The 27,429-nt window shown below is 41.6% G+C and overlaps 1 protein-coding gene across 6 annotated transcripts in view; it reads left to right on the forward strand.

Annotated features, from left to right (window-relative positions):
- PEAK1 (pseudopodium enriched atypical kinase 1) overlaps positions 1 to 27,429 on the forward strand; it is a 141,041-nt gene that overhangs the window by 66,835 nt on the left and 46,777 nt on the right. For all 6 annotated transcript variants that reach the window (XM_006087920.3, XM_006087919.3, XM_023753159.1 and 3 more), the window contains exon 3: positions 21,183 to 21,367. In XM_006087920.3, the coding sequence (XP_006087982.1) occupies positions 21,183 to 21,367 (185 nt within the window). The remainder of the gene's footprint in view (positions 1 to 21,182; positions 21,368 to 27,429) is intronic.

Below are 27,429 nucleotides of genomic sequence, written 5' to 3' on the forward strand. Positions count from 1 at the left end.
CTGTTCAACCAATCAAAGCATAATATGCTAATGATATGCTAAGTCCGCTCAACCGCTAGCATTGACGTGCACTGACCACCAACGGGCAGACAGACAGTCGACCGGTAGGTTAGCTTGCTGCTCGGGTCCAGCTGATCAGGACTGAGCAAGATGGGCCAGACACCCCCTGGAGCCCTCCCATAGTCTCTCCCTGGCTGGCCAACCTCCCTTGTCCCTCCCCAGCCCCGATCGTGCACTGGTGGGGTCCCTCAGCCTGGCCTGTACCCTCTCACAATCCAGAACCCCTTGGGGGAAGTCAGAGAGCCACTTTCGGCCCAATCCCGCAGGCCAGGCAGAGGGACACCACTCCACTGGTGCATGAATTCATGCACTGGGCCTCTAGTTAAGCATTGTAAAGATCATGTGTATTTGCTGACATTTTGTTCCTAAAGTTTAGATGAGTTTATAAAGTCCTGCTGTTGAATTTTTAATAACTCTGTTTAGAGAAGTTTTATCATTATCTTCTAGCTAATCACAAAATGATACAGAATGGTTATGTTTATGTTTACCATGGTGGGGTGGTCTTTAGACAGCTTTATGTTCCTTTCCCTTTGTGGAGGTGATAAAACTTCAGAGAAGTAAGTTGGCTTGCTTAAGCAAGTTTCTCATAATGAATATATTCCAAAGTGAAGACTCAAACTGAGAATTCCCCTTGGGTTAGTATTGTTTCCTTGTCTGCCTAATGAATCTGAAGTTTAATACCAGTATCTACTGTTGAAACTTTCAATGGTGTTTTTTATTGCAGCTATATCACTCTTCATTTCTTCTTGGTTCTTACATAAGTTATTGATTTTTTTCATACATTTCTTTTTGATTCTTACATAAGTTGTTGATTTTTTCATCTGTTTCTTCTTGATTCTTGCATACGTTGTTGATTTTTTCCTCCATCTGTTTTATGCACTCTAGGACCCTTAATCTGAATTCTTTTTCTGACATGTTGCATGCCTCTGTTTCACTTAGCTGCTTTTCTGGCGAGTCCTCCTCTTCTTTCCTTTGGGGGTTTCTTTGTCTACCCATGTTTGATCTCACCGACATATCTAGATGTTGAGTCGTTCAGGGGCTGCTCCTTGGGTGGCTGTGGCTCCTCAGGTGGTTGTGGTAGCAGTTGCTCCTCAGTTGGCAGCAGCTCCTCTCTGGCATACTGTTCTTAATGTGTTTGCTCCCCTTCTTAGCGCTATCTCAAGTAGTCTTAAATACTCACCACTGGTATAGTTGCTCACTCTCTTAAAAGCACTTTTTGTGAATTTCCTAATTAATACATATTCCTATACATGTCACTACACCTGTTTTATAGAAGAATAAAAGGAGACTTGGACAGACTAGCATTGGTGGGAGAACTAAAATTAATATTGAGTTTTTAATTTCTAGGTCTGAATTCAGAACTTTACGCCATCATTTAAATCAGTGATTACTTAATATAACTGAAGTAGAAAATTGATTAGTCATTGAGTGCTATTGAAAGGTTTAATTCCAGGATAAGCAGTTTATCCTCATTGGTGCCTCTGTAATGGTGACTTGTTAATAGCAGGGAGAATAGGCTTGCCTGAAAAAAACAAAATGGTGATAGCGGTGCACACTGATCAGCTCCTCATCCCCACTCCTAGTTATCTGGGAGTGAAATAGTCTCAGGAGTCAGCCGTTGGGTTTTCTGTACTGCTGGCAGGTGGACAAAGTTTCACTCTGCATCCAGGAAGATGTCCTGTTCCTCTAACTTCCTAGTGGGGAAGGAGTTTCCCACCCCATCCCTTGATTGCTCCACTTTGGAACCTGTCCCAGTTCCATTCTCCATGGTGGTAAAGGCAGAAATTTTGTTGATTTTTTCATCTGTTTCTTCTTGATTCTTGCATACGTTGTTGATTTTTTCCTCCATCTGGTTTATGCACTCTAGGACCCTTAATCTGAATTCTTTTTCTGACATGTTGCATGCCATGTTTGGGGTGAGGAGAGGGGGAAACTGGATACAGATTCTGGTGATGTTCTCTACTGCCTTGCTACCCAGACTCCAGCTGACTTGATTTATTCAGCACCTGTTTACTGAGTGCTCACTGTAATCCTCACTCCCTGATGTATGAGTCAGCTTGGGCTGCCATAACAGAATAGCACAGATGGGGTGGCTTAAACAACAGAAATTAATTTTCTCACAGTTGTCCAAGGTCAAGGTTTCAGCCTTCTTACTATGGCCTCACTTTCCTCAGTGATTGTATGCAGAGAGGGAGGATGGAAGAGACAGAGAGGTGGAGGTGGGGGTGGGGAGCGACAGAGAGAGAGAGAATGATCCAGAACACCAAGCTCTCTGATGTCTATTCTTATAGGATACTAATCCTATCTGATCAGGGACCTATCCTTCTGATCTCATTTAATCTTTTTTTAAAAATCGTTATTGTTGAGAGTATTTCAGATGCCCTACCCTTTTTACCCCCCATTGCCCTCCTCCGCATGGATTCTGCCCCTCCTCAGCCTTCACCACTCTATTGTTGTATCCATGGGTAATTCATATATGCATATAAGTTCTTTGGTTAATCTCTTTCCTCTAAGATTCATCAGTCTGTTCCATATTTCCATGCCTCTGGTTCTATTTTATTCATCAGTTTATTTTGTTCATTAGATTCTTTGTTTATTTTAATTTTTAGATTCAATTGTTGATAGATATATATTTATTGCCATTTTGTTGTTCATAATTTTTATCTTCTTCTTCCTTCCACTTTTCATGTAGTGGTGGTGATGAACTCCTTTAGCTTTTGCTTGTCTGTGAAGCTCTTCATTTGACCTTCAATTCTAAATGATAGCCTTGCTAGTTAGAATAGTATGTCCTTGCTATTCATCTCTTTGAATATTTCTTGCCACTTCCTCTGGCCTGCAAAGTTTCTGTTGGGAAATCATCTGACAGTCGTATGAGAACTTCTTTTGTAGGTAACTTGCTTTCTCTTGCTGATTTTAAGATTCTCTCTATGTCTTTAACCTTTTGCATTTTAATTATGATGTGTCTTGATGTGGGTTTCTTTGGGTTCCTCTTGTTTGGGACTCTCCGTGCTTCCTGGACTTGTAAGTCTGTTTCTTTCACCAGATAGGGGAAGTTTTTTGTAATTGTTTCTTTAAGTAGGTTAATTTCTTGTTCTCTCTCTTCTCCTTCTGACACCCCCATGATGTGAATGTTGGTACACTTGAAGTTGTCCCATAGTGTCCTTATAATATCTTCATATTTTTGCATTCTTTTTTCTTTTTGCTGTTCTGATTGAGTGTTCTTTGCTTCCTCATATTCTAAATAGGTGATTTGATTCTTGGCATCTTCTACTCTACTGTTGATTCTTTGTAAATGATTCTTCATTTCAGTTAGTGTATCCCTCATTTCTGACTGGTCCTTTTTCATGACTTTGATGTTCTCACTAAGTTCCTTGACACATTCTCACTAAGTTCCTTGAAGCTCACATTAATTTCCTAGCACATCCTTATAACCATTGTTTTTAACTCTGTATCTAGTAGTTTGCTTTCTTAAATTTCATTAAGTTCTTTTTCTGGATATTTCTTCTGTTCTTATATTTGTGACATGTTTCTTTGTCACTGCATTTGGCTGTTCCCTGTGTTTGTTTTGATGTATTGGGTAGAGCTACTATGTGTGCTGGAATTGGTAGAGTGGCCTTGTGTAGTGGGTGTTCTGTAGGACCCAGTGGCTCAGCCTCCCCAGTCACCTGAGCTGAGTACTCTAGATCAGCGGTCGCCAACCTTTCAGACCTCACGGACTACCAGTGGTCCGCAAACCACCAGTTGGGGACTGCTGCTCCAAAGGTTTCCTTAAACCAGTAGTTGCCAACCTTTCGGACCTCACGGACCACCAGTGGTCCGTGGACCACCGGTTGGCGATCGCTGCTCTAGGTGTGCCCCTGTTTGGGTTGTGTGCACTATCCTGTTATAGTTGAGTCTTGATTGCTGTTGGTGTCACTAGGAGGAATTGACCCCCAGGCCAATTGGCTGTGGAGATCAGCTGCAACTACAGCATATGAGCTGCTGTGCAGGAGATGCCCCTATCGAGCAGGACTAGCTTCAGTGAGGCTTTGGTGCTCACTGAGTCCTCCCCTTGGGTGTGTTGCTCATGGATATGGCAGGGTTGTAATCTGACATGGTCTAAAGCTGACTACCAGGTGAACTGGCTCTAGGCCCCTCCAGGAGTGCAGAGTCAGCCACTGCCTGTACCCTGACTAGAGCCACCCAGCACAAACTACAGAGCAATCTGCAGATCGCTGCTACTTGTGTTGGGCTTAGAGGTACCCAGGAGAGGCTAAACTGTGAACCTTGGCAGGCTGCTGCTAGTGCTGAGCCTGGGGCCACTTTTCCAGAGGTATGGGGCACACTAAGGCCAGCTGCTGCTTGTTTGAGAGATTTTAGGAATGCCTGAAGCCTGAGTCAGGACAAGCCATTCATATGGAAAAGCCACTGCAAACAGCTTGGGTGGGGCTGCAAAATGAGTGGGTCAGTGTCTCAGGGAATCACCAGGGTGGGGCAAACAATGTGGGCCAGATTGATGGAGACTCAGATATGGTGCCTGCCTGTCCTCTCTTTGGCAGGGAGGTCTCAGCAGAGGAACAATGACCTCTGCCAGCACTTTTGTCTTGGAGAAAGCTGCCCTCTCCCCTCCGCACCCATTCATGCTTTGATGCCAGACAGTTTTGTTCTTCCCTGTTCGTTTCTGGATCCTTTCAAACTGCTGCTCCAGTGCTGGAGCTCAGAGGCAGTGAGTCCGAGTAAGTCTCTGCACAGGCCCTTTAAGAGGAACTTCCTGGGTCTCCGGCTGCCTTTGTGTCACTCAGCTACAATCCCCGCTGGTTTTTACTGCTGAAAGTTATGAGGACTTCTCTTCCCAGCACTGGAACCCTGGATTGATGGTTCTGGTGTGGGGCTGGGACCCCTTGCTCCTCACGTGAGGCCTCTGCATCCAAGATATTTCTCCTGGTTAAAAACATGCCACACAGGTGTTAGATGAGCCTGTTCCGCACCTGTGCCCCTCCTATCAGTCTCAGTGTGGTTTCTTTAATTCTCTAGTTGTTAGGGCCTCCATTCAACCAGATTTCAGGCAGTTCTGAATTATGGTTGTTCTGTATTTCAGTTGTAATTTTGATGTGGTTGTGGGAGAATGTAAGTACAGTGGGGCCTTGACTTACGAGTTTAATTCGTTCCGTGATGGAGCTCGTAACTCAAATTACTCGTATGTCAAATCAAAAAGTGAACGAGTGAGACACGTGATGCTGGGCTGATGTTGTGGCGTTCACTGTGACGTTCGCTGCACCAACTAGCGGTGGGGTATCTGAAGCTGGCTCGTAACCCGAATTTTAGCTTGCAACTCAAAGCAAAAAATCGGCCGAGAGATGGCTCGTATCTCGAAAAACTTGTTAGTCGGGACACTCGTAAGTCAAGGCCCCACTGTACCTTGTTTTCTGATCTCATTTAATCTTAATTGTTTCCTAGAGTCCCCATCTCCAAATACAGCCACACTGGGGGATTAGGGCTTTAATATATAAATGTGGGGCTGACATTCAGTCCATAACATTTACAGTGGATGTTCAGAGAAGGGAAAGTCCCTGTGGACAGTAAGATATCCTGGGTAATATGAGACTTGAATAATCTTTAAAGACGGGCAGAATTTGGAATGAAGAAGGGAGGCAACTCTAGGAAGGGAAAATAGGCAGAGCAAAGATGTCAAATGTGGTGTGTCCAAGGAACAGAGAAGTATGGTGTAGAAATACATAGGTTTGTCTGGAGCTGAAGGATTATGTCTCAGAGTTTGGAATAAGGATGGAAATGTACTTTGCAGCCTCATTGTGATGGGTCTTGAAGACCTGTAAGTAGTTTGGACTTGACCTTGACAGGTCATAAGGATCTATGGATAATGTGGGACAGAGGAACAGCAGAGCAAAAGTGGTATGTTAGTAAGAGTCCCCTGGCAGGGTAGGCAGAAGGAACAGGTTCTGTGATCCCTCTTCTTGTAACAGCTTTTTCAGTTATAGGGACCTGCTTGTCCTCTGTTGATAGTGCTGCATGATGGAAAACTTCCATTTCTTACTTTCAGAGTGGTCTTCATCCAGGTAGGGCTTCTAATATAAAGAATAAATGTCATACTAGATCAAATGCTCATGTTCTAACATTTTGTGAATTTGTATAAGTGTATTCTAAGAATAAACCTCAGAAGGTAGAGATTGATCCCAAAACACCTCCTTGTTGTTGTTTTTTAATAGCCCATTTTCTCTCATCTGTGACTTTTTATTTTCCCCCTCTTCTGCTATATCACCTGTACACCTCATTTTGTACACCTCACATTTTACACCCTGCCCCTGCTAGACTATTGTTCTGTTCTCTCGGGGGAAGGACGCAGTGAAAAATAGTTTTTCAAAGTGTGGCGTTAGGACCACACTCTGGAGTATTTATATAAATGCAGATTCCAGGCCATACCCCAGGCCTATAAAATTAATCACTGGAGGTTGGAGACACAAATCTGCGTCTTTAACAATCTCCTTAAGTAATTCTTAGGCACATTAAAATCTGATAACAATTGGCATAATATTTTATAATATAGATTTTGAAGTTACTCAGTCCTGGATTTGAATCCTGCTTTTACCACTTATTAGCTCTGTCATCTTGGACAAGTCACATGAGCTCTGCTTCTCAGTTTCCTCATCTATAAACAGAGAGGCAGAATAATGTATCTGTTTAGAGCATAGGTTGTAGAACTGAACTGCTGGATTTGAATCTCAGCTCTATCAATTACTAGATGTGTTACAATAGGGAAATGAATTAACCTCTCTGGGCTATAATTTCCTGCCTATTAAGTTTTTGTGAGACATAAAAGAATTTTGGTAGCAAGTTTAGAAATTGGGGGGTGGGGTACAGATTTTACTCCTCAGGGCATATTTGACCAGTTGGAGACAGACTATTGGTGTCACAACTAGGGAAGCAGGGAGTGATTCCAACATCTGTTGGGTAGAGGCAGGAGGTACAAGTATGATCCTACTACATAGGACAGCCTTATTATTTGTTCCACACAGAATTATTTGGTCCAAAATGTCAATAGTGCCTCTCTTGAGAATCATGGCTTAGAGCAGTGCTATGTAAGTTTTAGCTGTTGTCATTATTTGCTGTTTGGGAATAACATGCCTTACTCCAAATGTTGTTAAGAGATATATATTTAAGCACAGTACCTAGCACTTAGCAAATGTAGAGGCAGTGGTGGTGGTTATTATCAAGAAGCCAAATACTTGGTTATTATCAGGAAGCCAAACACAGTCTTTCTATACCAGAACATTTCCTATATAAATATATCCTTTTGAAATGTAAATAATGATTTTATTTAGACTTTTTCAAAAACAGAACATACCTGGCCCTGCTGGTGTGGTTTAGTGGTTAAGTGTCAACCTATGAACCACGTGGTTGAAGTCAAAGTTCATTGATTCTGATCAGGGTACATGCTGGAGTTGCAGGCTTGATCCCGGTAGGGGGCATGTGGGAGGCAACCAATCAGTGATTCTCTCTCATCATTGATGTTTCTATCTCTCTTCCTCTCCCTTCCTCTCTGAAATCAATAAAAATATATTTTAAAAAATAAAAACATCTGTAATCATTATCTCACATTTTAGTAATAGATTTTTTATTTTCAAAGTACCTTCTTCATCTTCATAATCAAGCATTTATTGTTGAATTTTTACAGTACACCAAGCGTGCCTTATGGTACTGGTGTGGTGGAAAGAACACAGGTGTTAGAGTTGAATAGTATCAAATTCAGATCCTGACTCTACTACCTAAGTATTCATATAAACTTAGGCTATTCATTTTACTTCTTTCAATCTCAGATTCCCCATCTACCTCCTGAGGTTTTTGTGAATTGATTGGAAAAGTGTGCAGCTTGAAGTAGGAGTGGGTTCTGAGCAGTTTTAATCCCCATTCCCTCCCCATATCCATCCCCTCAGTGAGCTCATAGTGGTTTTCGAAAGTTAAGTGTACATAATCATCTCTCAGCATCTCCCTCCTCTGACTCTAAGGGCAGGCAGGCAGTTGAAGGAGATAAGAAATTGGGGAAAGGTATAGTGATGTGCTTCTCTAGTGCTTCTGGGCATGTAGAAAAAGTCCAAGACCCAGATCCTCTTAGATCAGTCTCGTTGGTGAGGCCTGTGAGTATGTTCTTCTTATATCGTGCCTTTTTAGTAAATATGCATCAATGTTTCACCCCATTCTTTAGAAATGCCAAAACTGAAATGGTGATCCTAAGAAGCTCCTTCATACCTCTGTTATTGAGAAGGGCAGCCTTATTTTATTGCTCTTTTCCAAGTTTAATTTATCTTTTCTGTTTAAAATTTGCACATATGCCATTTTGACTTTGTATTTCATAGGATTTTAAACCTAATTTAATATTATGAAAGTGACTGATTTATAGTGGCCTGTGTTTTTATCTATTGTCTTGCTATCTGCTGCCTTGAAGACACATTTGCTATTCGCATCTATTAAAAAAGAAAAAGTGAAACTGCAGTATTTGAAAATTAGAGTCTATTCAAGACTTTGCACATGGCTTTCAGTCTTCTCTAACCCAAGAACTAGTAAGAGCTACCTTTGTTTGACCAGACTGTGTTAGACATATTAGCAAGAACTCATCAGATCCAGTTAAAGGTTAATCTCAGTTAAGAATAAGAACTTTAAAGTTTTTTAGTTAAAGACTATAGAAAGACTAGAAGCCCATTGCACGAAGATTCGCGCAATAGGCCTTCCTTCCCCCTGGCTGCTGGCACCAGTTTTCCTCCGGCACCTGGGACCCAGGCCTTTGGTTGGGCCGCAGTGAGGCTTGGCTTCTCCATTGCAGTCTTGAGTCTTCACTCAGGCCGGAGCCTTCAGTCTTCGCTCCACGCCTGCATATGCAAATTAACTGCCATCTTTGTTGGGTTAATCTGCATAGTCTCTCTGGTTGGCTGGTGGGCGTAGCACAGTGACACCAATTTGCATGTTTCTCTTTTATTAGTGTAGATTAGTGGAAAATTGGAGACACTAAGATGGTGATCAGTAGACACAACACTTTTCTATCTGAGAATGTCAGTAAATGGAAAGTATAGCAAAATCAAGTTGATAACCTGGAAATAAGATAGGATTAAGAAATGCCACATTTTGTAGGGGGTCCTACAGTTTGACAGAAAGAAATGGAATTTTCCCCCTTCCAATAGATTAAAAGTGTGGGATTTGGTAACTTTTAACTCTCCTCAGGTATTGGTGAGTCATCCTTCTCTAACGCTCTTCTAGATTCCTTTTCATTTTTCAGTCACAGCATATTACCACATCTAAGCCCAAGCTCTCAAAAAGCTCTCCCTTCCCCCCCTTTTACCATTTCAGTCATACAAAGAGCTGTTCTTCCCTCAAGACGTGATATTCCATATCACTGATGCATGTTTTAAAACTTCCTTTTTAGACACTGCATCACTGTAAATGCTCCATTTGTAACTGTATGTGATTTTACTTTTATCAACTCTCTTTGTAAAGTTTTTTTTATGTTTGACAATTATTTTAATTGGTGATTTAATATACCACTACACTTATTTTAGATGGGCTTTTGAAAACTGATATTTATGAAGAATATAGGTTGGGCTGCTCTGGTTCTCAAAGAGTTAATAAAACTGGCTTTTACTCTGCTTAGCTCCCCAAAGGTAATTGGCATATTTCCCAGACCAAATTCCTAATGTAAAGGACAAGGTACAGAGGGTGATATTAAGGTGCAGAATTGGAGCCACTTATATCTTGCCCAACATGAAATCCTCCAGTACTCAGTGGTACTGTGGTTCATCAGAGCTTCAGAAAGTGGTTAAAAGACTCCAGAAGGCCATGTAGAATTTCCTTTAATGGGGAATTGTTATGGGTTGGTATAGTAGGTGAGTCTTTAATATTTCTTATTTTATATTTTGTTTTTAGAGTCCCGTAACAGCACAGTACGTGGAAACTTGCCTCACAGTTTAATAACAGCAACTCTTCCTGTAGTTTGCACAGTAGCTGAGACTTATTGTTAATAGCCCATTACCTGGAAGGAAAACAGACAAGTGAGGATAGAGTCATAGTTTCTGACCAGCCTTCAATCCTTTTTGACAAATGGAAAGAGAGCTTTCTTTTAGTAATGACAGGAGGTTGGAGGAAGAAGAATAGGCACGAGCAAGACTCCAATATTAGGAGCCTAAAAACAACTTTTTAGAAACTTCTCAAGTTGACTCAAATAAGAATATAATGTCTGGAGGTTTAACATTTTTCCTCTCAAAGGGGGGCTGATGTTTTTAATATATTCTTTATATATATTATATATCATATATATTTTTATATACTTAAATATATATATGGTACCCCCAAAAGATTTACATATACTTTAACAGCTGATAGCTCAGTTTAAAAAAGGAAATGTATTTTAATATACACTGCCTTTATAATTATTCAAAGTATATATACATTTTGGGGGGAACACCCTATATTTAAATATATTTGTATATAATTTGTATATATTTTTTATATAGCTTTGAAATCAGAAATGGCTTATATTAACTCTTGCCATCAAAGATCATTTTCCCTCTCCTGAAGCATGTTAATGACTATTCACTGATCAATAATCTTGATACTAAATGGTGTCTGAGAGGGTCTTAGAAGTGTCACTTTGCTTTGTCTTTGCTAACGTATAGCAGTAGAGCCCCCTTGTTACCTCAATTTTACAATGTTTCACAGTAGGAGTGAGCACCTTTGTTTGGACCCCTGCTTTGGTGTTGATGACCAAGGGGGCAGCTTTACTGTGTGAGGTTTTCTTTATATAAATTACCCTGTTGGCTGCTAGTGGAGTGATTCCTGCCCACCTCACCACTATCCCCAAGAGCCATATCCCATAATGGAACCTCCACCTCATTGCTCATTCCCAGTATAGAAAGACCTTTCACTCTGCCAGCTTTGAAGGAATATTTTTAAGGTTGTATGTCCAGCAGATTTCAAGGCGATTTTCTTTTTCTGTTCAGCTACATGCATGATTTCCATGATGAAAGATTGATAAGAAGGTGCTCCTTCTCCTTCAGATCCCCAGATGACAGATGTTTTGATGACATAGGATCAAACAGTACCTCTTTTAAAGAAACGTGTGAATGTCACCATGACTCCCTGCCCATTGAAAATCCAGAAATAACATGTAATAGTATGTTTCCTTTCCTTCTCTTTGTCCATTAAAAAAAGTAAAAAAAACAAAACAAAACGAAACAAAACAAAACAGGAAGAAGAGCTGGTGAGTGTGCACCTAGGAATACTTTCTGTGGACTCAGAAACCATTAAAGATGCCTGATTTTGAATTTATTTCATTGACCACCCCATTAAGATTTTCTAACTAAGCCAGTTTTCTCCACCAATATTTAATGTCCTTTTCATCCCCTTATACTTTGTAGAAACAGAATTGACAGTTTGGGCAGGGCAGAGAGTGGGGAAGATTAGAAGAGTTAGCTATAAGCAAAGGAATAGGCAGAAAGTGAAACAAGATTGAGAACACAAAGCATTATGGCTGACCATACTCTGGTATGTGCCCAACAGGATGGTTCAGATTCATTTTAATAAATAAGAGTAACTAGAATGCAAAACTCTTTTTCATTTGCCTTGTCTGTTGCATGTATGTAAGAATAAGTTGATACTCCGTCCTCTTGGCAACAAGACCTTCTTGGCCTCAATTTACCTAGTAAAACAATGGCTTAACTTTCTTTTTAAATACAGTCAAAACCTCGTTTCATTTCGTTGTGTTTTGTTTTTGTTTTTTTTAATTTAAATTCTTTATTGTTTAAAGTATTACATAAGTCTCCCTTTTCCCCATTGACTTCTTCCCGGCCACTCCCAACCCCCAGCAAATGCCCGCAACCCCTACTGTCTGTGTCCATTGGTTATACTCATATGCATGCATAAAAGTCCTTTGGTTGATCTCTCCCTGCCCCCCCCCCCCCACCTTCCCTCTTAGGTTGGATGGTCTGTTCGATGCTTCAGTGTCTCTAGCTCTATTTTTGTTCTTCAGTGTATGTTGTTCATTATCAGTATATTCCATAAATGAGTGATATTTATCTTTCTCCGACTGGCTTATTTTGCTTGGCATAATGCTCTCCAGGTCCATTCATGCTGTTGCAAATGCTAAAAGTTCCTCTTTTTTTTACAACAACATAGTATTCCATTGTGTAGATGTACCACAGGTTTTTAATCCACTCACCTGCTGATTGGCACTTAGGCTGTTTCCAAATCTTAGCTATTATAAATTGTGCTGCTATGAACATAGGGGTGCATATGTCCTTTCTAGGTGTTTCTTATTCCTTGACAAGTGTGAGAGGGTACCTCCTTGTCGTTATGATTTGTATCTCTCAGAGGGTTAGTGATTTTGACCATGTTTTCATATATCTCTCCGCCTTCTGTATGTCCTCTTTCAAAAAGTGTCTATTTAGGTTCCTTGCCCATTTTTTGATTTGGATTGTTTATCTTCCTTTTGTTAAGTTGTATGAGTTCCCTGTAAATTTTGGAGATTAAGCCTTTAATGGATATAAGTAACATTGGCAAATAAGTTCTCCCATACAGTGGGCTTTCTGTTGTTGTTTTTTTGATGGTTTCTTTTGCTGTGCAGAGGCTTTTTATTTTGATGTGGTCCCATTTGTTTCTTTTCTCCTTAGTTTCCATTGTCTTAGGAGCTGTATCAGAAAAGATATTGCTATGACATATGTCTGATATTTTGCTGCCTATGGAATCTTTGAAGATTTTTATGGTTTCCCATCTTAAGTTTAAGTCCTTTATCCATTTTGAGTTTATTTTTGTGTATGGTGTAAGTTGGTAGTCTAGTTTCATTTTTTGCATGTATCTGTCTAATTTTCCCAAAGACCATTCAATAAAAGAGATTGTCTTGACGCCATTGTATGCTCTTGCCTCCTTTGTCAAATACTAATTGAACATAATGGCTAGGGTCGACTTCTGGGTTTTCTGTTCTGTTCCATTGGTCTATATGTCTGTTCTTGTGCCAGTAGTAGGCAGTTTTGAGAACAGTGGCTTTGTAATATAGCTTGATAGCTGGTATTGAGATCCTTCCCACTTTGTTCTTCTTTCTCAGGATTGCCGTGGCTATACAGGGTTTTTTCTTATTCCATATGAATTTTTGGAGAGTTTGTTCTAGGTCTGTGAAATATGCCTTTGGTAGTTTAATGGGGATTGCTTGAATCTATAGATTGCTTTGGGTAGTATGGACATTTTAATGATGTTGATTCTACCAATCCATGAACATGACATATTCTTCCATTTCTTTATGTCTTCCTCTATCTCTTTTTTCAATGTCCTATAGTTTTCCAAGTACAGGTCTTTTATCTCCTTAGTTAAGTTTATTCCTAAGTATCTTAATTTTTTTGTTGCAATGGAAAATGGAATCGTTTTTTAGTTTCTCTTTCTGTCAGTTCATTATTGGTGTATAAAAAAGCCATAGATTTCTGGGTCTTATTTTGTATGCTGCTACATTGCCAAATTCATTTATTAGTTCTAGTAGTTATTTGATGGAGTCTTTAGGGTTTTCTATGCACAATATCATCTCATCTGCGAATAATGACAGTTTTACTTCTTCTATTCCCATTTGGATGCCTTATATTTCTTCTTCTTGTCTGATCGCTATGGCTAGCACTTCCAGTACTATGTTGAACAGAGTGGTGAAAGTGGGCATCCTGGTCTTGTTCCTGTTCTTAGGGGAAATGGTGTTAGTTTTTGTCCATTGAGTATGATGTTGGCTATAGGTTTGTCATATAAGGCTTTTATTATGTTGAGGTATGATCCCTCTATTCCCACTTTGTTGAGAGTTTTTATCAAGAAAGGGTGTTGGATTTTGTCAAATGCTATTTCTGCATCCATTGATATGATTATGTGATTTTTGTCTCTCAATTGGTTTATGTGATGTATCACTTTTATTGATTTGTGGATATTGTACCATCCTTGCACCCCTGGAATAAATCCTACTTGATCATGGTGTATGATCGAATTTGCTAGAATTTTGTTGAAGATTTTAGCATCTATGTTCATCAGGGATATTAGCTTGTAATTAATTCTCTTCCGTTGTAGTATTTTTAATCTGGTTTTGGGATTAGGGTAATGCTGCCTTCATAGAAGGAGCTTGGGAGTGCTCCTTTCTCTTGAATTTTTTGGAAAAGTCTGAGGAGAATAGGTTTTAGTTCTTTGAATGTTTGGAAAATTCCCCTGTGAAGCAGTACAGACTAGGGATTTTGTTTACTGTAAGATTTGTGATAACTGCTTCAATTTTATCAATAGTTATCAGCCTATCCAAGTCTTTTTATTCTTCCTGATTGAGTTTTGGAAGCTTGTATTTTTCTAAGAATATGTCCATTTTGTCTACCTTGTCCAGTTTGGTGGGGTAGAGTTGTTGGTAGTATTTTTTACAATCCTTTGTATGTCTGTGGAGTCAGTTGTTAATTCTCCTCTTTCATTTCTAATTTTGTTTATTTGGGTCGTCTCTCTTTGTTTCTTGGTGAGCCTGGCTAAGATTCATCCATCTTGTTTATCCTTTCAAAGAGCCAGCTTTTGGTTTTATAGACCTTTTATGTTGTTTTTGGGGGGCTCTATGTCGTTTATTTCCACTCTGATCGTTATTATTTTCTTCCTTCTGCTTACTCTGGGCTTTTCTTGTTGCTCTCTTTCTAATTCTTTCAGTTGCAGTGTTAGATAATTTATTTCCATTTTTTCTTGTTTTTTTGAGGTAGGCCTGTAAAGCTATGAACTTTACTCTCAGGACTGCTTTCACTCTGTCCCATAGAATTTGGATTGTTGTGTGTTTTCATTGTCGTTTGTTACCAGGATGCTTTTTATTTCTTCTTTGATCTGTTTGGTAACCCAATCATTGTTTCATAACATGCTATTTAGACTCCAGGTGTTTGATTTTTCTTTCATTGTTTTTATTGTAGTTTATTTCTAATTTTATGCCATTATGATCTGAAAATATCCTTGATATGATTTTTATCTTTTTGAATTTGAAGAGACTTTGCCAGTGTCCCAATATCTGGTCTATCTTTGAAAATGTCCTGTGTGTACATATGAAGAATGTATATTCTGTAACTTTGGGGTGAAATGTTCTTAAGATGTCAGTTAGTTCCATCTGATCTAGTGAGTCATTTAGGATTGATGTTTCTTTGCTGATTTCTTGTTTAGAGGATTTATTCAGTGGTGTCAATGGGGTATCAAAGTCCCCTACTATGACTGTATTGATGCCTCTCTCTTCTTGATATCTTCCAGTAGATTTTTTATGTATTTGAGTGGTCCTATATTGGGTGCATATATGTTTACCAGAGTTATTTCTTCTTGTTGGTTTGCTCCCTTTAGTATTATGAAGTGGCCTTCCTTGTCTCTTGTTTTGGCCTTCACTTTGAGGTCTATTTTGTCAGATATAAGTATTGCTACACCAGCTTTTTTTTTTTTTTTCATTTCCATTTGCCTGAAAAAAATGTATCACCCATTCACTATCAGTTTCTGTGAGTCCTTTGTTCTGAGGGTGGGTCTCTTCTAGACAGTAAATATATGGGTCTTGTTTTCTTATCCTTTCAGCTACCCTGTGTCTTTTGTTTGGAGCCACATCCATTTATGTTTAAGGTTATTATTGATAGGTACTTGTTTTAATTTAATCTATTTATGTTTAAGGTTATTGTTGATAGATACTTGTTTGTGGCCGTTTTTATTCTTTATGCCTGTGTTTCTTCTTCCCTTTCTATTTGTTCTTTTTATAGCAGTCCTTTTAGCATTTCTTGCATTAGTGACTTGGTTGTAATAAACTATCTTAGCCTTTTTTTTGTCTGTGAAGCTCCCAAATTCACCTTCAATTTTGAATGATAGCCTTGCTGGGTATGTTATTCTTGGATTCAGTCCCTTGCTTTGTATATTTTATTTCATTGCCTTCTCACCTGATGTGTTTCTGTTGAGAAAACAGTTGATATTCTAATGGGAGATACCTTGTAGGTTACTTTCTGTCTCTCTCTGGCAGCCTTTAAGATTCTTTCTTTGTCGTTGATATTTGCCAATTTAATTATGATATTGCCTTGATGTCGGTCTTTTTGGGTTCATCTTGTTTGGGACTGTATGCTTTTTGGACTTGTGTGACTTTTTTTTTAATTAAATCTTTATTGTTCAGATTATTACAGTTGTTCCTCTTTTTTCCCCCCATAGCTCCCCTCCACCCGGTTCCTGCCCCCCCCACCCTCACCCCCCCCACTGTCCTCATCCATAGGTGCACGATTTTTTTCCAGTCTCTTCCCGCATCCCCCACACCCCTTTCCCCCTGAGAATTGTCAGTCCACTCCCTTTCTATGCCCCTGATTCTATTATAATCACCAGTTTATTCTGTTCATCAGATTATTTATTCACTTGATTTTTAGATTCACTTGTTGATAGATGTGTATTTGTTGTTCATAATTTGTATCTTTACCTTTTTCTTCTTCTTCCCCTTCTTAAAGAATACCTTTCAGCATTTCATATAATACTGGTTTGGTGGTGATGAACCCCTTTAGCTTTTCCTTATCTGTGAAGCTCTTTATCTGACCTTTAATTCTGAATGATAGCTTTGCTGGATAAAGTAATCTTGGTTGTAGGTTCTTGGTATTCATCACTTTGAATATTTCTTGCCACTCCCTTCTGGCCTGCAAAGTTTCTGTTGAGAAATCAGCTGCCAATCATATGGGTACTCCCTTGTAGGTAACTGATTTTCTTTCTCTTGCTGCTTTTAGGATTCTCTCTTTGTCTTTTGCTCTTGGCATTTTAATTATGATGTGTCTTGGTGTGGTCCTCTTTGGATTCCTTTTGTTTGGGGATTCCTTTTCTCTGTGCTTCCTGGACTTGTAAGTCTATTTCTTTCACCAGGTAGGGGAAGTTTCCTGTCATTATTTCCTCAAATAGGTTTTCAATATCTTGCTCTCTCTCTTCTTCTGGCACCCCTATAATTCGGATGTTGGTATGCTTGAAGCTGTCCCAGAAGCTCCTTACACTATCTTCGTATTTTTGGATTCTTTTTTCATTTTGCTTTTCCGGTTGGGTGTTTTTTTGCTTCTTCGTATTTCAAATCTTTGACTTGATTCTTGCGATCCTCTAGTCTGCTGTTGGAACTCTGCATAATATCCTTTATTTCAGTCAGTGTATGCTTAATTTCTACTCGGTCCTTTTTCATAACCTCGAGGGTCTCACTAGATTTCTTGAGGGTCTCACTACATTTATCGGCGGTCTCACCAGTCTTTTTGAGGGTCTCACTAAATTTATTGGCGGCTTCTAGAAAGTTCTTGAAAAACCTTAAAAGTGTGGTTTTGAACTCTATATCCAGTTGTTTGCTTTCCTCCATTTCTGTCATTTGTGACCTGTTTCTTTGTCTCCTCATTTTTTATGCTTCCCTGTGTTGGTAGAGTGGCTTTGTGTGCTAGGTGTCCTATAGGGCCCAGTGGTTCAGCCTCCCCAATTACCTGAGGTGGACACTCTTGGTGCACCCCTTTGTGGGCTTTGTGCACAGTCTTGTTGTAGTTAAGTCTTGATTGTTGTAGGTATCACTGGGAGGAATTCACCTCCAGGTCAATTGGCTGTGAGAGTCAGCTGTGTCTACGGTGGGAGAACTTCTGTGCTGAAGACACCCTTATGAGGCAAGACTTGCTCCAGTGGGTCTTTGGTGCTCACTGAGTCTGCCCCCTGAGTGTGTCCTTTATGGATCTGAGGAGTTGTAATTGGATGGTTCCTCTCTGACCACTGGGTACACTGGCTCTTGGATCTAAGGAGGTGCTAATTTAGCCTCTGCCTGAGGCTACCCAGCAGGAGCTATGAGGAGTTCTGCAGATTCCCCTGCCTTGTTTGGGGTTTGGAGGTGCCAAAATGAGGCCCAGTTGTGAAGCAATGCGAGCTGCTGTCGGTCCTTGAGCCTTCTCTTGGAAGTTCTGGGTCTATCTGGCCCAGCTGCAGTTTGTTAGGTAATTTTCAGATTGCAAAGGGCCAGGGCAGGGGTCCTCAAACTTTTTAAACAGGGGGCCAGTTCACTGTCCCTCAGACCGTTGGAGGGTCAGACTATAGTTTAAAAAAAAACTATGAACAAATTCCTATGCACACTGCACATATCTTATTTTGAAGTAAAAAAACAAAACGGGAACAAATACAATATTTGTATTTGCATGTGGCCCGTGAGCCATAGTTTGAGGACCCCTGGGCCAGGGCATTCATATGCAAAAGCTTCTGCCACAACTTGGGTGGAGCGGGGTCTCAGGGAATCAACAGGGCGGAGCAAGCAGCTATGGCTGATCCTCAGCCCTGCCCTAAGGGGCCCCGCGTCTCAGTGTCCCAGTAATCGCTGCAAGCACCTTTGAGAGAAAGCGGCCCTCGAGTTCCCAGTTCTGCCCGCTGCCAGACAGTCCAGTTTCTCCCGGTATGAGTCTGGGTCCCCAGAGACTCACCCGGAACTGGAGTTCAGAGCTGGAGTCGGGGGCTTGTGACTCCCTCCCGATTCAAAAAACAGCCGCGTCCTTGGTTGCCAGCCCTTGCCGTATGCGCCTCCGTACCTCTACACTTCCGCACCTCCTCTGAGTCTCACTGTGCTTTTCTCTTTCCTTCTAGTTATAGAATTTCCACTCAGCCAGCCTTCCTGTTGGTTTGGATGATGTCCGTTTTGTCTTTTAGTTGTATTTTTGAATTTGTTGTGGGAGGCAGCAATTTCCGGTGTTTACCTATGCCACCATCTTGGTTTCTCTCCTTGTGTGACTTTTTTCTTCCCCAAATCAGTGAAGTTTTCTGTCATTATTTCTTCAAACAGGTTTTCTATTCCTTGCTGTTTCCTCTAGTTCTGGCACTTCTATTATGCAGATGTTGTTTCATTTCATTTTGCCCCAAAGCCCCCTCAGGCTCTTTTCCTGCTTTTTAAGTGTGTTTTTTTTTTTTCCAGTTGCTGCTGTGCTTGAGTCTTTTTTTTTCCTCCTTATCTTTTCAAAACCTCGTTTCTTGAACATCTCCCATCTTGTACAATTTGGTTCTCAACCAAGTTCACAGAAAGAAATGTCTCGGTTTTTCAACCAAAACTTCGGTTTTCTACCTGACAACCTCAGCGTGACAAAAAGTGTCTCTCTGTCAACAAAGTAGAGAATGCTTTTATTTCGATAAGCGGTGGGGCAGACAGGGGTAGGGGCTGCAGGAGGTTGGCCACCCAGCCCTGCCCCCTATTAAGGGGGGGGGTGCAATCAGGGCGGGCCAGCCAGGGGAGGAGCTTGCGGCGCTATCATGGTAGGGCTGGCTGATCGGGGGTGGGGCTGGTGGTTGGGGCAAAGGAGGGGCGTTTGGTCAGCCGCCCCACCCTTGATCAGGGTGGGAGAATCCAATCAGGGGCAGGCTGGCAGGGGGGAGTGGCTGTGACGTTGGCCGGCCGGCCCCATCCCCTGATCGGCTGGTTCGCTGGCCACAGTGGGCGTTATGGCTGTTATGGTGGCTGGCTCTCTCTCTATATATATCTACACTAATAAAAGAGGAACATGCAAATTAACAATCACTCCGCCACTCTGCTACACCCACCAGCCAATCAGAGCAACTATGCAAATTAACCCAACAAAGATGGCAGTTAATTGCATACGCAGGCGTGGAGCAAATACTGAAGATGACTGAAGATGGCAGCGGCCACAGAGCTGGAGCAAGCAGGAGGCTTGGGTTGCTCCCGGCGACAGAGGAAGCCAAGCTTCCCGCCGGCCCTGGACTCCGCTCAAGGAGTGGCTGGGGGCCTGGGTTGCCGGGGCAACCCAGGCTTCCAGCCTGCCCTGAGCTCCACTCAAGGAGGGGCTGGGGGCCTGGCTTCCAGCCCACCCTGGACTCCGCTCAAGGAGTGGCTGGGGCCTGGGCTCTGCTCAAGGAGTGGCTGGGGATCTGGATCGCCAGGGGGTGACCCAGGCTTCCAGCCAGCCCTGGCCTCCGCTCGAGTAGCTGGAAAAAAAAAGGAGGGGCTGCGAGCAGCCGGAGCGGAGAAGCCAAGTCTCGCTGCTGCGGCTCGACCAAAAACCTGAATCCCGGGTCCCGGAGGAAGACTGGTGCCGGCAGCCAGGGGAAGGAGGGCCTATTGCGTGAATCTGTGCAGTGGGCCACTAGTGTGTGTGTGTGTGTGTGTGTGTGTGTGTGTGTGTGTGTGTGTGTGTATTACATTAGGCATGCACTGTATATAAGAAAAGTTAAAACGGAATCATTTAGGGGTTTGGAATGGATTAATTCTATTTACATTATTTCTAATTGGAAGAAAGAATCCAGTTTTTGAACAAATCACTTCTCAAACAGTCTTTGGAAATTAATTAAGTTCGAGAAAGGAGGTTCCACTGTAGTCTAACTCAACTTTATTTCTGATTCTTTACTAAATACCTTAGGAAATACTTTAGTGTGCAGTAAATACTATATACTAAATAGTAAAGTGTTTGATGTATATTTTAGTATTGTAGTACTATCATATAGTAAATATGCTCAATACTTGAGTATATTTGTCTTTAATCAATTAAGCATTCAACTCCCTCTACCACCACTGTAATTGCCACCTCCTACCTTTAAAAAAAATTATTGCAGTTCTTACCTGCTATTCTCCATCTTCCTTCTGAGACTATCATACCTCCTCTACCAAACTGAATGATCAATATCTATGAATCAAGATAAATAGAAGTATCAATCTGCATGAAGGACTGCCTTATATTCACACAAGCATGTTGTGGCTTATGACCCATTGCTGGATTATTGGGCCAGGTATTTACATTTATGGCAAGTATATGCCTTCCATAAATCTAAATTTAGGAAGACCTTTATTTTTATTAATTTACTTTTTAGATATAGAGATATTCTTTATTTATTTATATTGTTATATTTATTTCATTATTGATAGTATTACAGATGTATCCCATTTCCTACTCCCTACGCCCACCCCCTACCCACCCCCCAGGACTTATCACCCTATTGTCTGTGTCCATGGGCTATACATATAAGTTCTTTGGTTATCTGTCCTCATCCTCCCATCCCATATTGAGGTATGTCAGTCTGTTCCATCCCTCCACGCTACAGGTCTTATTTTGTTGGTCAGTTCATTTTGTTAGCACGACCTTTAAATACCAGTGTGACAGTGGTCTGATTTATTTCAGTCATGTGAGCCATGAAGTGACAGAGGATTTTTCTCCTTGGGATCCAAGAACTGTTGTTGTGAAGCAAGATGGTGGAAGCTGCACACCAGCATTGCCCATACCTGAACTGGAAAGGGAAGAGGAAAAAGAAGACATTTCAGATCCTATAGACCTGAATCCTTGTAGTGCAATATATAGCAACTTAGGTAAGTGCAAATGCCATATAAGTAGTATTTAAGTAGTATTTAAAGTTAGCCAAATTATTTATTTCCCTGGAGAGATGGTTTATATTGCTCCATGGAGCAAAAGTTGGACAATCAAATTATATATTCTAACTCACATCATAAAAAGTCCTGCTGTTTACTTGGCAAGTATGAAACACCTGCTACTTTGTCTTCCAAATTACTGATTTCATGCTTTGCTTCATCTAATCTACTGTTGTACTCTTTTTTTTTTTATTGATTTCAGAGAGGAGGGAGAGATAGAAACATCAATGATGAGAGAATCATTGATCAATTGTCTCCTGCACAACCCCTACTGGGGATCGAACCTAGGACCCTTCAGTCCACAGGCCGATGCTGTATCCAGTGAGCCAAACCGGCTAGGGCTCTACTGTTGTAAACTTCATTTCAGTTCTTATATTCTTAACTAGAGGCCTGGTGCACAAAAATTTGTGCATTTGGGGGGTCCCTCAGCCCGGCCTGTGCCCTCTCGCAGTCTGGGACCCCTGGGGGATTACCACCTGCTGGCTTAGGCCCACTCCCCAGGGGATTGGGCCTAAGCTGGCAGTCAGACATCCCTCTGGCAGCCCGGGAGCCCTTGGGAAATGTCCACTTGCCAGCGGGGAGCAGGCCTAAGCTGCAGTCGGACATCCTTAGCACTGCTGAGGAGGCGGGAGAGGCTCCCACCACCACCGCTGTACTGGCAGCCGTCAGCCTGGCTTGTGGCTGAGCAGAGCTCCCCCTGTGGGAGCACACTGACCACCAGGGGGAAGCTCCTACATTGAGCGTCTGCCCCCTGGTGGTCAGTGTGTGTCATAGTGACCAGTCATTCCCAGTCATTCTGCTGTTAGGGTCAATTTGCTTATTACCCTTTTATTATATAGGATAGAGGCCTGGTGCATGGGTGGGGGCCGGCTGGTTTGCCCTGAAGGGTGTCCCGGATCAGGGTGGGGGTCCCGCTGGGGTGCCTGGCCAGCCTGGGTGAGGGGCTGAGGGCCATTTTTCAGGCTGGCCACACCCCCTTCAGGGAGGGGGGTCCTGCTGGGGTGCCTGGCCAGTCTGGGTGAGTGTCTGATGGCTGTTTGCAGGCTGGCCACAGCCCCTTCAGGGTGGGGGTCCCAGCTGGGGTGCCTGGCCAGCCTGGGTGAGGGGCTGATGGCTGTTTGCAGGCTGGCCAAAGCCCCTTCAGGGTTGGGGTTCCTGCTGGGGTGCCTGGCCAGTCTGGGTGAGGGGCTAATGGCTGTTTGCAGGCTGGCCACGGCCCCCAGCCACCCAAGCTCCCAGTGGAGGCTGGCTGGAAGCAGGTATCTGGGATTTATTTATCTTCTATAATTGAAACTTTGTTGACTTGAGCGGAGGCCACAGCCGGCCAGGGCAGGAGGGAAGCTTGGCTTCCTCCATTGCTGGGGCACCCAAGCCTCCTGCTTGCTCCAGCTCCGTGGCTGCTGGCCGCCATCTTGGTTGGGTAAATTTGCATATAGTTGCTCTGATTGGCTGGTGGGCATGGCTTGGGGTATAGTGGAGGTGCGGTCAATTTGCATGTTTCTCTTTTATTAGATTAGATTTCTGACTGGTTCTTTTTTATGATTTCTGTCTCTTTGTGTTAATTCTCACTGAGTTCATCAATATTTCCCCTGTGTTCCTTGAGCATCTTTTAAAATATATATATTTTTATTGATTTCAGAGAATTGAGAGAAAGAGAGAGAAATCAATGATGAGAGAGAATTATTGATCGGCTGCTTCCTGAACACCCCACACTGAGGATCGAGCTCCCAACCTGGGCATGTGCCCTGACTGGGAATTGAACCATGACTTCCTGGTTTATAGGTTGACACTCAACCACTGAGCCATGCCGGCCAGGCCCCTGAGCATCTTTACTCCCACTTTTTTTTTTTTATTTCTGTATCTAATAGATTGCTTGCCACCATTTCATTTAGTTCTTTTTCTGGAGTTTTGTCCTCTTCTTTCATTTGGGACATTTCTTTGTCTTATTTTGGCTGCCTCCCTGTGTTTGTTTCTATGTATTAAGTAGATCTGCTATGTCTCCTAATCTTGGCATGGTGGCCTTATATAGTTAGTAGGTGTCCAATGGGGACCAGTGGCATAGTCTTCCTGGTCCAGTAGTGTGTGTTCCTTGTGTCATTGTGTGTGCCCGTCTGTTGTAGTTGAGCTTTGATTGCTCTTAGCATGTCAGTAGGTAGGATTGCCCCTCAGGCTCAATGGCTATGAGAACTGGTTGCAACTGCAGCAGATAAGCTTTTGTGCAAGTGCTAACCCCACAGAGCAGGGTTTATTTTAGTGCAGTCCAATGCCTTTTGATTCCACCCTTTGGGTATGGCATTTATGGAGCTCATTGGGTAGTGTTCTGGTGTGGTATAAAGCCAGCCAACAGGTGTGTTGGTTCTGGGGCCTTTTAGGTAGGGCTCAGGTACAGCCCCAGGTCAGTTGCTACCAGTGCCTGGCCTGGAACCACCTAATGGGAGCTACAAGTAATCCTGTGGTTGGTAGTCACCAGTGATGGGCTTGGAGACATCTGGGAGAGGCTATGCTGTGGGGTTACTTAGCATGAGATACAGGGCACATCAAGGCCATGCACTGCTCATTTGGGGTTTGTGGACCTTTGAGAGATTTTAGAAAAGTCTGCAGCATGGGCCAAGCCCAGCCACTTAGGAGAAACAGCCTCTGAAAGAGTTTTGGGCCCTTGCCTGTGTTAGGTAGGGCAAGGCCTAAGGGAGTCATCAGAGTGGGATACCTGAGGTTAGCCATTTAATGGAGATCTTAGATTTGGCGCCCACCTGCATATGCAGGCTGGGCCGGTGTGGGCTTAACAAAGGAATAATGGTGCCTGCCAGCCCTTCAGTCCTGTAGAGAGGTGCCTGTTCAACCCTCACCCTGAAGCCAGATAATTCAGTTCCTCCCTTGGTACTTTTGGAGTGCTGTCCCTTTACTGAAGCTAAGGGCGAGTGTTCATGAGTGAGTCTGTGCTCAGGCCCTTTAAGAGGATGCCTGGGTCTATAGCAGTCCCCCTTCTCATCTGGACAGTCTCCGCTGATTTTTACAGCCAGATGTTTTGGGGACTCCTGTTCCTGGCACTGGTGCTCCAGGCTGGGGAATCTGGTATGGGGCTGGGACCACCAGGCAAGATATCCCTTCCAATTTTTCACCACTGCAAATAGGTGTGGGATCAGCCTGTTTTGCATTGCTATCCCTCCTACCAGTCTTGCTGAGGTTTCTTCTTTATATCTTTAGTCATAGGAGTTCTGTTTAGCTCCTCTTCAGGTGGTTCTCAAGGGTGGTTGTTCTATACGTTGTAATATTGATGTGGTCATGGGAGGAATGAGCACAGCGTTTCCTTAGTCTGCTACTTTGACTGGAAGTGCCTAGATGTATATTTTAGAATATCCACTCTGCAGGCTGCCATGTGAGGATGGATTAGAGATGAAGTATTTGGTAGTAGGTAATATGAGGCTTAATTCAGGGGGTTCCTAATGACGGAATTATATAAGTCATGCCTCAGTTTTCTTTTTGCGCATCCACATTTCTCGTCTTATTTATCTGGAGTATCACCTATTCACTTCAAACTCTGAAAGAAAACACCTGGAATTCTTCTGTCTCCTGCATGGCCTTTGGCAGTGTACTGATTGTCAGTGTTAAATTTTAAGGGATGGATATACTTTAAAAAAATGTCATTACATTGCTGGCCTTGATGTTGGAATAATATCATTATAAATAGCAGTTTTAAAACAATCATTTTGAAAAATATATTACTATTTGTTCGTTTTTTCAATAAATAATTATTGAGGAACTTCTGTGGGCCAGACATTATCCTAATGTAAAGTTAATTATTTGAACCAATGATTAAAGAATTGCACATTTTTAGATTATCTGGGTGTTAAAAAACACACAACTGAGATTGATAGCTTTTGTTATAATTTCTAAAAAATGTAATTATTTCTATTTAAAAAGAAGCCATAATCCTCATAGCTGCATTCACATTTAAAAATAGTTTTCCAGCCCTAACCGGTTTGGCTCAGTGGATAGAGCGTCAGCCTGCGGACTCAAGGGTCCCAGGTTCGATTCCGGTCAAGGGCATGTACCTTGGTTGCGGGCACATCCCCAGTAGGAGGTGTGCAGGAGTCAGCTGATCGATGTTTCTAACTCTATCCCTCCCTTCCTCTCTGTAAAAAATCAATAAAATATATTTTAAAAAAGTAAAAATAGTTTTCCATATGCTGAAATTTGTTGGCAGAGTGCAGTATTCAAATTACACAGATAACCTATCCCAAATAAATAATGTCTGTTCTTAGAGAGGTTTTCACTAATGAGATCTTACAAACACTGAGTTTGTCAGCTGCTACACCATTGACATTCTTTAAAGTAGTCTGTGTATCTCTTTATTTGAAGTTAAGCTCAAAGTGGTTTTTGGAGCTCACTTTTGTTTTAGTATTTGGCATGGAGTAATAAGTAATAATGTCCAGGTAGATTAGGACCCGTCCTTCCAAGCTGCTGATGCCTGCTGCCAGGAGATGATAAAGTGAGTGTTAGGTTAAGCTAGGGAGAGCCTACTCACTTGAAAAGGCTCATGCACAGTGGTGGTGTAAGGCATCTATATTTAAAAACTCCAGTATTATTTCCCATTCAAGATGATCATCTCTTTTTTTGTCCTCTCTTTTCCTATTCTCATTTATATTACTTGTCCCCAACCCTGGGGAAAAAATAGGGATGAATATTGAAATTGCAATTTAAAAAGAAAGATATATTCCATTTGTTTTTGGCTGTAATACTTTCATCCAGCAAACATTTTTCTTTTTTTAAATCCTCACCTGAGGATATGTCCCTGTCCCTCTCCCCCGCCCCTTCCCTCTCTTTCTAAAAATCAATAAACAATTTTAAAAAAGATTTTTTAAAGATCATTCTGGATACCTATGGGATGATTGGAGTCAGAAAGACTGACCAAGAGCTCATGATATCCCTGTCTTATTGGAATAAAGAGCTAATTGTACACAGTAGCATACTGCTCTTGTTTAAACAGGTCAATCCCTAGCACCCTAAGATTGTAATGACTGTCAGGTCTTAAAGCAAATATTTGCTGTGACTTGTCTCTAGTGTGTCTTCAGTGATAGTATCTTTCATTAGTTCTCTATGATATAGTTATTATTGTGAGTTTTTCAATATGTAATCATTTTTAAAATATTTATCTTTAAAAATAATATTTTTCTTATCTTTTTCTTTTACAGTCTTGTAAGTTTTAAGAGCCCCATATTAATTATTTTCCTTCTGAGGTGTTTTAGACACTCTCTTCTTTGAAGTAGTCATTAAATTATTCCCTTTTAGTCCAATTTTCATCATTCACTTTTTAGAACATGATATAGGGCCTTATCTCTAAGTCCAGAGACATTTTTAAGCAGGGAGAAAGTAAAGAGATAGGATATGAATGCTCAAAAAGAGAAGAAAGTAAGTAAGGTTTGAATGTTTGTCCCAAATAACTTTTTTAGTCTATAGTAAGGCAAATTTAGAACACAGTCTATTTTTTCCTTTTTAGAGAGCTGGTATGCCACAGAGTATGAGATGTTATAACAGGCCTGCTGAAAGTTGAGTTTGAGAGGAAGGTACAGGATTAAAAGTTTAAAATGAAAACAGCTAAGAAACAGAGTTTTTAAAACATTTACCCAGATAATTGAAATTTAGTTAAGAGAACACATCTTTCTTTTTTTTAATATGTATTATTGATTTTAGAGAGGAAGGCGGGGAGAGAGAGACAGAAACATCAATGATGAGAGAGAATCATTGATTGGCTGAGTCCTGCATGCTCCCCACTGGGGATTGAGCCCGCAAACCAGGCATATGCCCTTGGCCGGAATTGAACCTGGGACCCTTCAGTCCGCAGGCCAACACTCTATCCATTGAGACAAATCAGCCAGGGCAAGAGAACACATCTTTCTTGGAGGAAAAAAATAAATAAAAGTACAAAACACTTTTTTTTTTTTTTCAGTTGATCAGCAGCCTAGCCAGGATCTCCAGCCAAGTTCTGTTCTTTTTTTTTTTAT

This window comes from Myotis lucifugus, unplaced genomic scaffold (assembly GCF_000147115.1).
Source record: "Myotis lucifugus unplaced genomic scaffold, Myoluc2.0 scaffold_41, whole genome shotgun sequence".
Taxonomy (NCBI): Eukaryota; Metazoa; Chordata; class Mammalia; order Chiroptera; family Vespertilionidae; genus Myotis; species Myotis lucifugus.